This window comes from Cervus elaphus, chromosome 10 (genome assembly GCF_910594005.1).
Source record: "Cervus elaphus chromosome 10, mCerEla1.1, whole genome shotgun sequence".
Lineage (NCBI taxonomy): Eukaryota > Metazoa > Chordata > Mammalia > Artiodactyla > Cervidae > Cervus > Cervus elaphus.
In genome coordinates this window covers 24511925-24524857 of record NC_057824.1, presented here as the reverse complement: position 1 = coordinate 24524857, position 12933 = coordinate 24511925, and the positions used below count along the sequence as shown (strand labels likewise).

Here is a 12933-nt window from a genome sequence, read left to right as displayed (position 1 = left end):
TCCTTGAGTCGTTTCATTAAATGTGTTGTGTTTTGGGGGCCTGGTTGGAAGCACAAAGCAGGGAGAAGGTTGGATAGGGAGAAGGGACATGTCTCGGGATGGGATCTTATAAAAGTGTAAGGAATCAGTCCTCACGTGGAATAGAAACGAATGGGAGGTAAACACGCCACGAAGCCCTTGGCGTAGATGGGCAACGCTCTGCTTGGGCAGAGCCCTCCTTTGTCATGCTCTCATGTGCACATGCACACACATACGGGATACCCTGGAGCCCACATACTGTTCATGTCGTCCACACGTAGAGTAGGCAGGCCAGGACCATGGCAGGAGACAGGCAGGAGGGGGTTAGGAACATGTGCTTTGCAGTCCAGAGCATCCTGAGTTTGAGTCCTGGCTCATTTTGTTTGCCTGCTGTGTGCTCTTGGGTTGGTGATCAACCTCTCTGAGCCTCATTTGTTGCAATACCTAAAGGACCAAGTGCTTTCAGGGCCTGGGCTGAAACACAAGACCACGTCCACAGAGAGAACACAAACGCATAAGCACAAGGTCTGCCAGTCACGGGGCTTCCCTGATGGTCCGGTGGTTAAGAATCCACCTTTCAATAATGCAGGGGATGTGGGTTCAATCCCTGATCAAGGAACTGATCCCCACAGGCCACAACGAGAGAGCCCGTGTGCCACAACTACAGAGCCCGCACGCTGAGGAGCCCACATGCTGCAAGGAAAGATCCCGCAGGCCGCAACTAAGGCCGGGCCTAGCCAAATATGAAACGTTTGCCGGTCACCATAAGCAGAATCAAGGCAGCCGGTCCGGGTGTCACACAGAGCAACCCTGATGGGGCTGGGGGTGGGGACGGAGTTCAGGGAAACGGAGACCTGAGGAGAATGCATTGCAGGCCGAGGGAACAGCATGTGCAAAGCCCGGAGGGAGGAAGGAAGGAGTCTGAGGTACCCCAAAGGCTGGAATGGCGGGCACAGGTGTGTGGGGGGCCGCCAAGGGGTGGGGGCGCCAGGCGGGGGCCGGGCCACGCAGGGTTTGCAGGCCGTGGGGAGCCTCGACACTTCGTTTGGTGCGATAAGTCATGGGAGGTCTTAATCAGGCAAGCAACAGGGTCAAGCATCTCTGCTGTGTGGAGACTGACTGGCAGGGGCAGGAGTGACAAGAGGAAGCGCAGTGGGCAGCGTGTGGCCAGGAGGGAGGGAGCAGAGCCTGGACCAAGCGTGGCAACAGAGACGTTCCTCTTGGAGGGACGTTCTGAGATCAGATTCCTGCTTCGCCCCAAAACTCCTAGTTCCTTGTTTAAAAACCTAAGTCTGGAACTTCCCTGGTGGTCCAGTGGTTGAGAACCTGTCTGCCAAGGCAGGGGACATGGGTTTGATCCTTGGTCTGGGAAGATTCCACCTGTCATGGCGCAGCTAAGCCCGTAAGCCACAACTACTGAAGCCTGCGGGCCCTGGAGCCCGTGCTCTGCAACAAGAGAAGCCAGTGCAGTGATAAGCCCACGCACAACTACAGAGTAGCCCCCACTCGCCACAGCTAGAGAAAGCCCTTGGGTATCAATGAAGACCCAGCACAAACAAAAATAAAATAAAAAAAAAAGTACAGCCACATAAAGCTGTGATAGTCGCTCAAACACCTCTGTGCAGAAGAGGTTGGGAAGTGCTTCTAGAGGGCAAGATTTAAGGGAGGAGGTGGAGACAGAGGGTCAGAGGATAAGGTCAGGGACTTTAAGACCCACTCACCAGAGGACTTCCCTATTTCCTGGACAGTGTCCTTGTCTGATATGATCATGGAAGGCAGGAGCTCTAGTGCAGAGAACATCCACTCTGTAATAGAGGAAGTGAACTGGGAAGCAGACAGACTGGGTCACAAGTATGCTTTACGGACCCATTCCGACCCCACATTTCCCTGAAACCAACACTCAGAAAGTAAGTGCCTCAGTAACACAGACACCCAGTCACATATACAAAGAAACTGCCATTCAAACCCACTCAGACGCAGAGCCCGAGGTTCATGTGCGGACTCCCAAGTATACATCCCCGCCTCCACACACACACGCAGGTTCGCACACGCCTCCCCTCCCACACAATGAAACACAAGCAAGCACTTGCAGGCGCACAGCGGCCCTCCCGCAGTCAGACACACAGTGACAAGAGGAGCGAAATCAAACCACAGATTCATTGTTTCGCTTGCTTGGTTTGGGGTGGTGGCGGCAGAAGTTTGGGGGCAGGCCTGCTGGAAACCCAAATTCAGGAAACAGAGAGAAGTCGATGCTAACTTCAGCCACTGAGGGCCTGGCACATTCTCCCCGTGTTGGGATGTTGGGATGCAGTGAGGTTTGGGGAACAGAAACAGCCTTGCCTGCGGTGGGGTTGCTCGCTCAGCTGCCTGGGGAGGCCCCGCTAAGAGGACCCAACAGTCCTGGGGGAGGAGGGGGAACAGCCAGGGAAGAAGGTACAGAGCCTCTGTAGTACTGAGATGTCTATTAGAGATACGATTCAGGAGGAAAGACTACCTCAAGCTCTGTAGATTTGCCTCCTTTGTTCCCTCACTGGGTGACCCTAGGACTGCCTCTTTACCTCTCTGAGCCTTGGTCCAAGCAGTAAAGACTCTGCCTGAAATGCGGGAGGCCCGGGTTTGGTCCCTGAGTCAGGAAGATCCCCTGGAGGAGAGAATGGCAACCCACCCCAGTATTCTTGCCTGGAAAATCCCATGGACAGAGGAGCCTGGTGGACTACAGTCCACGGGGTCACAGAGAGTCGGACAAGACTGAGGGATCAACACTGTCACTTTCTTTCACTCTGTAAGGAGGGCCAAGGCGCCACGCTGTTCTTGATTGCTGCCTGGGCACGCGTTAGGTGCCCAGCAAATACTGGATGAACAAAGGAAAGAAGGTGCAGACAGTGAGAGGCCACTTGTATACCCACTGAATGGGCAAAACCAGAAAAGGCTGGATGATACCAGGCACTGGGAGGGCCCAGCAAAGCAGATATGATCGAATGCAGTCGCTTAGAGGGCAGACGTGCATACGCAGGTTGGCAGGCGACTGGGCGGTGTCTTTGAGAAGTGTGCAAAGCATTTCTCACACACATGTGCCAGAGTTCAGGGCCTCGTGGCTTGCAAGAGCAAAAAACTGCCAACGCCCCTCAGGAGGGCTCAGTGAACACGCAGGTTCACTAAGGACTGTTGTGCAGCTTGTACAAGAACGGGGTTGACCTCTGTGCCATCCCTCCAGGCTGCCACGACATGCTGCTGGGCGAAATGCAAGATGGAGAAAGAGACACCACTGGGGGAGGGCAGAATTCCACACAAAGCAACACTGCACTTTTATGGGGGAAAAGGCAGACTAAGCGGAGTGCCTGGGGATGTAAGTGCTTAGACGAGATATGGAAGGACACAGACTAAGCGGGTGCCTGGGGATATGTCGGGGGAGGGGAGATGCTTTATTTTCTACAAAGACACGAAAAAGTAAATTAGGGAGAAAAAGAATGAGCATCAGGGGAGCATGCAATAAGCCTCAGCAAAGCTCTGTCGGCTCTGGAAAGAGATAACGCAGGAATGCTGAATGTAAACTCTGCATCTGCAAAGTGCTGTTATCTTTTCTTGACAGCGCTTGTCCTTTCTGGGCCTGCTGGTTTAGGCGAGAGGATCCAGGAGCCCCTTCCCAGAGGGACTCACAGCCCCGGGGCAGGGAGAGGCCAACACTAGCCTCCCACTGCTGTCCCCCAGCCAAGCCTCTGCCTGTAAACCGTGCAGGTGGCACCAGCGCCCCTCCGCTTCCCTGAGCCTGGTCTCCCACCACCTGCCATGCAGGTCCTCAAGCTGTGGCCTCCAGGCCTCTGCTGACTGCCACGCTCTGCCAGAAGTGCTCTGCCTGCTCCTCCTTGGGCTGAGCTTCGCTTGCTCTTTAAAATTCGGGTGAAGGGACTTCCCTGGTGGTCCAGTGGCTAAGAATCCACCTGCCAATGCAGGGGACATGGGTTTGATCCCGGGTCTGGGAGGATCCCACATGCTGAGGAACAGTTAAGCCTGTGCGCCACAGCTATTGAGCCTGTGTTCCAGGGCCCATGAACTGCAACTCTTGAGCCCATGCACTGCAATTACTGAAGCCTGCTCGCCTAGAGCCCGTGCTCCGAAACAAAAGAAGCGGCTGCAATGAGAAGCCTGTTCACATCAACCAGGGAGTAGCCCGTGCACCATAAACAAACAAATGTGCTCAGCTGCTCAGTCGTGTCTGACTCTTTGTGACCCATGGACGGTAGCCCTCCAGGCTCCTCTGTCCATGGGATTCTCCAGGCAAGAACACTGGAGTGGGTTGTTACGCCCTTCTCCAGGGAATCTTCCTGAGCCAGTGGTCAAACTCATGTCTCCCACGTCTCTTGCACTGCATGTGGATTCTTTACTGCTAAGCCACCTGGGAAGCCCAAATAAATAAATAAATTTGGGGCAACGGTTGCCTCCTCCCAGAGCCTGCTCAGCCCTGCTGGCTTGGCCAGGGGCCTTTTCTGGAGCCAGCAGACACTGGGCTTCCCACACCACAAATCTGCTGCTGGCCTGTGTCCTGAAGCAACAGGCCTTAAGCGAGAGAACTGGGATGCGGCGAGCCCCTTGTCACGGCGCCTGCCACTCCCCATGGCTTTCTCACAGTGCCTGGGCTTAAAGCTGAGGAGACTCCTGCCCCCACCCCAAGGTCCCCAACCTGTGATAGTCAGCCCTTGTGTCTAGTTGCACAGCTTCTGCAAATTCTTATTTCCCTTCTATGCCAGCTGCCAGAGGTGACTGCCGATGTTCTTGTCATCAGCTCGTGATACCTACTTTGCCACTTACGGGATGGGGTAGGGTGGGAACCAGATGGGCCTGTTAGAATGGTGGGGAAAACAGAATAAACCAGTTCGGAGTGAGGTCCTGGGAGATTTACTGATGAAAAGGCACTGGGCCTGTCAGGCTTGAGCTTTGCGACAGTTCTCTGGGCCACTGGATGAGGGCAACTTGCCTTAAGTCACAGCAAGGGTGGGAGTGAGGGAGGGGGTGGGGTGGGGGGCTGGGACTGCGGCCTGCTGTGTCACAGCCAGGGCTTTCAGACGTCCTCTTCCCAGGTCCTCCTTTTTTCCAGCTATGAACACGGTACCAGCATTCTGAAAGCTGGCTAATACTGGATACTTCACATAACCTCTGACCTCATCTCTCCTGTTTCACCCGTCACACGGGGATCAAGGGCCGGCTGGAATGTTCCCACCAGGTCTCCCCAGGACCTGGAGTCCAGCCACCAGTTCAGGCCATGACCCCTCTCCTGCCCGATGAGAGCCCTCTCCTTGGGCTTGAGCGTCCCCTCCCCTCCGTGGAAAGTGTGTTCCCGTGTGATCTCCTGCCGTCAGGATCAGCCAGGACTAGGTTCTACCACACATCCGTGGCAGCCTCTGTGGACGGAGGCCAAGCCCCAGGCTCTCCAAGACACTCTTGCCAAGTTCCACCAGCTCTTCGAGGAGCAATTTTCTCATCTGGGAAATGGCGACATAATTTCCACCTCACCTCACAGAACCACATGTGTGAGTGTGTGCCCAGTCATGTCTCACTCTTTGTGACCCCGTGGACTGTAGCCCCGCCAGGCTCCTGTGTCCGTGGGATTTCCCAGGCAAGAATACTGGTGTGGGTTGCTATTTCCTTCTCCAGGGGATCTTCCCAACCCAGGGATTGAACCCGTGTCTACCTGCATCTCCTGCATTGCAGGCGGATTCTTTACTGCTGAGTCACCAGGGAAGCCAAGGGGTGGGGTGAGGGGGGCGTAAATAAGACCATATGCCTGGACTGTCACCTGGACCACAGCCGGCTGAGCAAATGATGCCTCCTCTTCCTGGATCCCTGGGGAGTGAGGGCTGACCCCAGAACTCAGGCCTCGGGCTCCTCAAGCAGGGCTCTCTACTACAATGCACACGTGTCCTGGCTTCCCCTTAGGACTGTCTTTGTACCCATCTTTGGGGCTAGTGTGGTGACATCCATGGGGGGGGCAGTCAGGGACAGTTGTGAGATGTATCCCAAGCCCCCACACTATACGTCACTGTGGCTAGTATCTCAGTAGTCCAGAAAGTCAGTAGCTAGAGGATTCTTTCCACGCCCAATCCTGTAGTGTCTCCTGGGCTGGAAGGAATGTCTCCTGCAGTCAGGGTGAAATCTAAACCCTTCCCATGTCCCCACAAAGCCTGCGCCATCACCTGGACCCCTGTCAACCTCTACACCTCGCCACCTTGCTCTCTATACCAATAACATGTGTCTCCTTTCTGATCCTCAACCCTGCCGATCACTCCCACCGCAGGCCCTTTGCACTGGCTGTTCTACCTGGAATCCTCATCACCCCTTATTTAGAAAGGCCTCAACTCCAACCTCCAGCCAAGAGGCTTTCCCTGACTGCTTTATCTCACACTTGCCCACAACCCACAAAAACCCTGTTGCTCCTTCTTCTCTATTTGTTATCCCATAGCACTTACCATGATATAAATCAATCTTATGAATTTACTTCCTACTTCTCCTGACTGCTTGGAGACCCGAGTTCCCAGTGCCTGGCCGATAGTAGACACTCAATAGATGTGTGTACATGTATGTATGCTCAATTGATCAGTCACGTCCTACCTGTTGAATAAACACTGAATGGGCGAAATAAATGTCATTACCAGTATCAAGCAGATGAGGAAACTGAGCTACAGAGAAGTGAAGAAGCTGGTCCCAGGCTATGGACTCATTAAGTGACAGACTGAAACCAGAATCCACGCTCTAAGACCCACTTGCTCGCGGGGCCCCCAGAGGTACAGACTCCCATGGGAATCTGGGTTGTAAAGAAAGGCTGAAGAGCACTGGGCAGAGGGCAGTTTCAAGATTACACGACCTGAAGGGGCTGCTTTTCCCAGCAGGACTTTGCCAAAACTAGAAAAGAAACTGAAAAACTGAGCTCCGGGGACCAAGATCCTGACTCCTCCCAGCTGCTGGCTAAGCCCCTCCCTTCTGCGCCTGCCAGGGCTGCCAAGGCTGGGCGAGGAGAACCAGTCCCCATGTCTGCTGTGGCCCAGAAAGCTGTGGACACAGGGCTGCCCCGACTGCCCGTGACGAGAAGTCACTTGTGCCAAGAAGCACCTTCTCTGTGCCTGGCCCCTTGCTTTGGGCTGTGCTTTCATGCTGCTCTGTGAGGCATAAAATTTCCAAAACCCACTTTGCAGCTGGGGCCAATGAGGCCCAGCACGGGCAAGTTGCTGGCCTGTGGTCTCCACGGCACGTGGCCCAGCTTCCTGTGAGTGTAGGGCGAGCCCTCCACGGAGAACAGCTCAGGAGATGGATGCTTGTCAATCACCGTATTTCTTTTTCCCTTTGGTATCTGGATTTGGTTTCATTTTGAACTCAGGGCTTTAGAAAATGAAACCAAAGTGGTAGTAACTGTCACTGTCGGTGGTGAGGAGAACCCACGTGTGCTTGGCAACTTGTGCCTGCCTCACCACTCTTGCACAACCAAAATCTGCTTGGGGTGGAGGGAGGAGGCGGCCAGGCCCACTGTACAGGCAAGAAAACTGAAACTCAGAAGGGCCCAGAGCCAAAAACGGGGAGACAGAAGCTTGACTGCCAAGACCTGGAGCCTCCCCAAGCTTACAAACAAGGGGGAAGTCGGCAGAATGGTCCTCACTCCTCCCCAGGCAGGCTTAGGATGCAAATGCATCCCTCTGATTTCCTTGGTATCTACTGTTTTACCAGAAGACAGACCAGGATTGGAGATCACCAGGAATCCAGTTGGGGTGGAGGGTAGGGAGAGGAGGTGGGAAGGGAGTTTACAGCACAGCAAACACGGGTGAAAGCTTTAGGGTCTGACCTCCTGGGTATGAACCTCCGCCATACCCCTTCTGAATTGTGTGCTCCTGGGTGAGTGACCCGCCCCCCCCCCCCAGTTTCTCTATCTGTAAAATGGGCAGATTGGATCGTGGTGTCAGTCCAGTGGTCCAAGGACTGTAAAATATTTGTTACCCAGCCAGTTTAGGCCAGTACATCATGTATGTGCGTGCTAAGTCGCCTCAGTCATGTCTGATGCTCCAGGCAAAAATACTGGAGTTGGTTGCCATTTCCTTGTCCAGGGGATCTTCCTGACCCAGGGATCTAACCCACGTCTCTTATGTCTCCTGCACTGGCGGGCGGATTCTTTACCACTAGTGCCACCTGGGAAGAACCTAACACGTCATGGGTAACAGTAAATGAAATGAAGAAGGGGGCTCCGTGGGGATGGGTGGGCATGTGGCAACAAGTAGGGGGCTGAGAGGAGAAGGTCCTAGTGCTCAGGAATAAGAGGGATCTCTTCGAAGTAGCCATCCAGGCTGTCAATGAGGGTTAGGGGACATATGGGCCATCAGATATTTATAGATCTGCTCTGGGCAAGGAGACATGCTGGCAGGAAGACAAGTCACGCAGGAGCCAGCCCAGCCTGGCTGCCTCCTCTGGGCCTGGACCACCCGTGACCAGCTCAAGTGAGAAGGAGGTGCTGTGTCTCCCCACTGCCAGCAGCCAGGGGCCTGGTTTACCCCCATGCAACACTTTCCTTCTACTCCACCATGCCGTCTATGGCCTGCTTTCCTCCGCTAGGACTTCTAACATGAAGCCATGAGCTCCAATATGCTGCCACAGCTGCTGACGGCCGCCGATGAACAACAGCAGCAAAAGCAAACACCCACTGAATGCCTATGATGCACCGGGGACTGGTGTAAGCACGTGACCCCTAATCAATCTTTTAATCCCCACACCAGGAGGGAGATGTTATTACCCCCTTCAGAGATGAGGAAACCAGGCAAGGGAGTTAATTACACGTCCAAGGTCAGAGGGACAGAAAGTTGCAAAATTAGAATTGGAAACTAGGCAGACTGCCTCCAAAGTCCAGCTTTTAACCACTGCTTTGTACTGTCACCCACCACAGCGCAGGCCCCCGCAGGTGCTCCAGAATGACCACAGCGCCTGAACACTAGCACAGGCATGGCTATGCATCTTCTCATGCCCTTGCACACACACACACACACACACACACAACCCAGGACAACCGCATCAACCACCAACATCAGCTGCTGCCAACACAAATTCCAGGAGACAGTGGGATCCTATACAAGGCAGGTTCTGGGCCATCCTCTTGCGTTCACGAGGAAACACGGGGGTCCTGGGCTCGGCCTGGGGCCAGGGCAGGAAAGCGCCAGGGAGGCTGGCAGGAGGACCTAGTGCTGGCTTCGAGCCAAGCAGCAAGCTGGGCTGCGGCCTGAGAGTTGCCTGTAGAGGGCAGTGTGTGCCAGTGTTGGGCAGGACCCTGCCAAGCCTAGCTACTCCGCCTGACCCCTCCAAACTGCGAAACTCACCACCCACCAGCCGGCCCCCAAGCTCATTTGTTCTTTCTTTCATTCAAAAATACATGTACCAGCCAGGCACCTATTCCATGACCTTCTATGACAGACAGCATCATACACAAATGTACAAACTGTAGCGGGTACCCCAACATTCCAAGACCCAAGGTATGAGTGTGGGGAGGGAGCAGTTGGCGGGGGTGGGATCTGTAAAAGAGAGGAGGAAGGAAGAGGAGGGACCAGCCAGGAAAGCTCAGAGTAGGCTTCTGGAATGATCACATCTGAAAATGAACTGTCTTTTCACTGGGCTCCAAAGTGCATTTAGAGGTGCCCAGCCGCTCCCTCCTCTCCCCAAAATAAAAGTGAGCAGGGTGTGCCTCGTTTGGAGCTCCCCCTCTGCCGGTCACTGGGCCTCAGTTTCTCCAGCTGTCTCATAGGAGGAAAGGCAGGCCAAAGCCGCAGGGGACCTTGCCAGGCCCCACCCGGTTTCCAAGGAACTGGGCGCGCAGTCGAGGTACCCCTCCCGCGCCGCCAAAGGGTTCCTCCGAAGCCTGTGGTCAACCCGCCGCTTCCTGGGAAGCCCAAGCTAAGACCAGGGACAGCGACAGGCAGAGAGGGATGCGGAGGCGGCCATCTAGAGGCTCCGGGACGAGGTGGGCAGGGCGATGGAGGCAGCAGTCCCGAGGGGTCCCAGGTGAGACCCGGGATAGGGTGGAGGTGCCCGGCTCCAGAGTAGAGGACACAGGTCTATCAGAGATGGGTGCTGAGACACCTGGAGGAGGTGACGGGTGTGTCAGGGCCAGTCCGGAGTATCCTAATGGGCTTGCCGGCAGAAATCTGCGACCGAAGGCAGTGGGGGTACCGGAGGGCCGCCAGGTCCGAAAGTGGGGTTGCTGAGAAGTGCCCCGGAGGTTCAAGGGCAGTGCTAGAGACCTTGACAGACGGGTCCTAGGACAGGTGCGAGGCTAGGTCAGGGCTGGGGGACCTCCCCGGGGAGGGGTCCCCGATTTGTGGGAAAAGTCGAGCGGCCCCGGCCTCCGCGGTGCGCTAAAAAAGAAACCGAAAGTGGCGCGGAAGGGCGGGCCTGGAGGGGGCGGGGCCTGGAGGGGGCGGGGCCTCGCAAACCCCACGCCTCCAAGCCGGTTTAAAAGACTGGTGCAGGGGCGGGCGCGCACCAGAAAGAGCTGCGGCCGTGGCAGCTGCACGGCTCCCGGCACCGGAGCATGCGCGAGAGCCGCCCCGGAGACCCCCGCCGCCCCGCCCGCGGCGCCCCGCGCCCCGCCGCCAGGTGAGACGGACGCTGGGCGACGAAGCTGGAGGGAGAGGGGAGGAACGCACGGGGCCGCGGCGGCCTCGGGGGCTGCGTGGTGGGGTCGCGGCCGCCACGCCCCTGGCCCCTGCGGGGTCCATCCTGGCGGACCCCGCGCTTGGGGTACCCGCAGCTCCGCTTTTCTCCCTGCTTTTCTGCCCGAATCGCCTGGACGAGGCGCCTATTCCCGGCCTTGCCGGCAGGCGGCAACCGCGGGGCGGTGAGCCGAGGACCCGGTGGCCCGAGTCCGGGGCAGGCTTCTGCCCGGCGCCTCTGTCCACGCCCCCTCCTCAGACTCTTACTCGGAGGCGGCACAGAGCGCCGCCGAGCTCCCACCCGCCAGCAAGGGCGCCGCGGGCGGGCAAGCCCATTTTCTAGATGAGTCCATTGAGGCCCAAAGGACCGCGCGGACGCGGGCTTGAGCCTTCGGCCCTCTAGGAGCGGCTCAGCCCAGGGCCCCGCCCCTCCCGAGCTGCCTCGCGGGCCCTCACCTGCCCAGCCGCACCCGGACTCCCTGCTCACTGCCTGTCTCCCCCATCAGCGCACCCCCGGACGCTATGGCCCACCCCTCCGGCCGGCCCTGCGTGTAGGATGGTAGCACACAACCAGGTGGCAGCCGACAATGCAATCTCCACGGCAGCAGAGCCCAGACGGCGGCCAGAGTCTTCCTCCTCCTCCTCCTCCTCTTCCACCTCCTCACCCTCGTCCGCGGCCCCGGCGCGCCTGCGGCCCTGCCCGGCCGCCCCGGCCCCGGCCCCGGGCGATACGCACTTCCGCACGTTCCGCTCGCACGCGGAGTACCGGCGCATCACCCGCGCCAGCGCGCTCCTCGACGCCTGCGGCTTCTACTGGGGGCCCCTGAGCGTGCACGGAGCGCACGAGCGGCTGCGCGCCGAGCCCGTGGGCACCTTCCTGGTGCGCGACAGCCGACAGAGGAACTGCTTCTTCGCCCTCAGCGTGAAGATGGCCTCGGGCCCCACGAGCATCCGCGTGCACTTCCAGGCCGGCCGCTTCCACCTGGACGGCAGCCGCGAGAGCTTCGACTGCCTCTTCGAGCTGCTGGAGCACTACGTGGCGGCGCCGCGCCGCATGCTGGGGGCCCCGCTGCGCCAGCGCCGCGTGCGGCCGCTGCAGGAGCTGTGCCGCCAGCGCATCGTGGCCACCGTGGGCCGCGAGAACCTGGCGCGCATCCCCCTCAACCCCGTCCTTCGCGACTACCTGAGCTCCTTCCCCTTCCAGATCTGACCGGCCGCGCACCGCAGCATTAACTGGGTCGCCCTTTTATTATTTTCTATTATTAATTATTATTTCCCTGGACCATGTGGGTGCCCTCCCCACCTGGGTTGGAGGGAGCGGGCGTAGGGGGCGAGGCGCCTCCTGCCCTGGGCTGGAGACCAGGCCGCAGACCCCTCCCCAACTCTTGAGGGTGCCCCCTCCTGGTGCTCCCTCTGGGTCCCCCTGGTTGTCGTAGTAGCTTAATTTAAAACTGTACGTGGGGCCAGGGCCTGAACTCGTACCTCCTACCTCTTCATGTTTACATATATCCAGTATCTTTGCACAAACCAGGGGTTGGGGGAGGGTCTCTGGCTTTATTTTTCTGCTGTGCAGAATCCTATTTTATATTTTTTACCACCAGTTAGGTAATAAACTTTATTATGAAATTTTTTTTTTAAGAAAAAAAAAGTTTCTAGAGCGTGTGCTTTGGTCAAAGGTTTTCCACGGTTCTGAGTGGGTCCGGGTTCCTAATATTGACCTGGGTGTGGCTGAAGGTGGTGTGTGGCCGAAGGTGGTGTGTGGCCCCCCAGATTCTGTGGCTGGGAACCCCACATGGCTTCACCCTCAGCTCTCAGAGGGAGAGGAACCCTTGGTCTAGTTTTGGTACTGTGTGTCTGGCAGAAGGGCACTTTGTGTCTGAGTGCTTAATGTCTGCCAGGTCCTATTCCGTACTTTATTTACATATGCTTAAATTTACTTAATCTATAAAGACTACCCTATGAAGCAAGGCTCTTATCCCCATTTTACGGAAGAGAAAACCGAGGCAGGGTAAATTTGCCTGTGGTCATTCTGGTGTTAGAGAAGACACTTGGGCCTTTTTTTGGCCGTCCTCCCAGAAATCTGTTTGAAATGGATGACAGAGGGGAAACTTCTTTCATTCTGTGACCACAGCTTCTTCCAGGAAGAGGGTGGGGGTGGGGGGGTTGATGAGTTTTTGGAAGGGAGGAGTGGTACATTCTGAAACTCGGTATCTAGGGAGACAGAGATACTGAGATGGGATGGGGA

The 12933-nt window shown here is 56.8% G+C and overlaps 1 protein-coding gene across 1 annotated transcript; it reads left to right on the top strand.

Annotated features, from left to right (window-relative positions):
- Nucleotides 1-10484: 10484 nt before the first annotated feature.
- Nucleotides 10485-12337, top strand: SOCS1 (suppressor of cytokine signaling 1). The gene is made up of 2 exons (XM_043914318.1): nt 10485-10632; nt 11195-12337. Exon 2 carries the CDS (start codon nt 11245-11247, stop codon nt 11896-11898), a length of 654 nt encoding a protein of 217 aa, XP_043770253.1. The 5' UTR covers nt 10485-10632; nt 11195-11244; the 3' UTR covers nt 11899-12337.
- The last annotated feature ends 596 nt before the right edge of the window (nt 12338-12933 follow it).

Bases quoted from the DNA above. Each gene is read 5' to 3' on its own strand.
- SOCS1 (XM_043914318.1), top strand. From the start codon at position 11,245: ATGGTAGCACACAACCAGGTGGCAGCCGACAATGCAATCTCCACGGCA.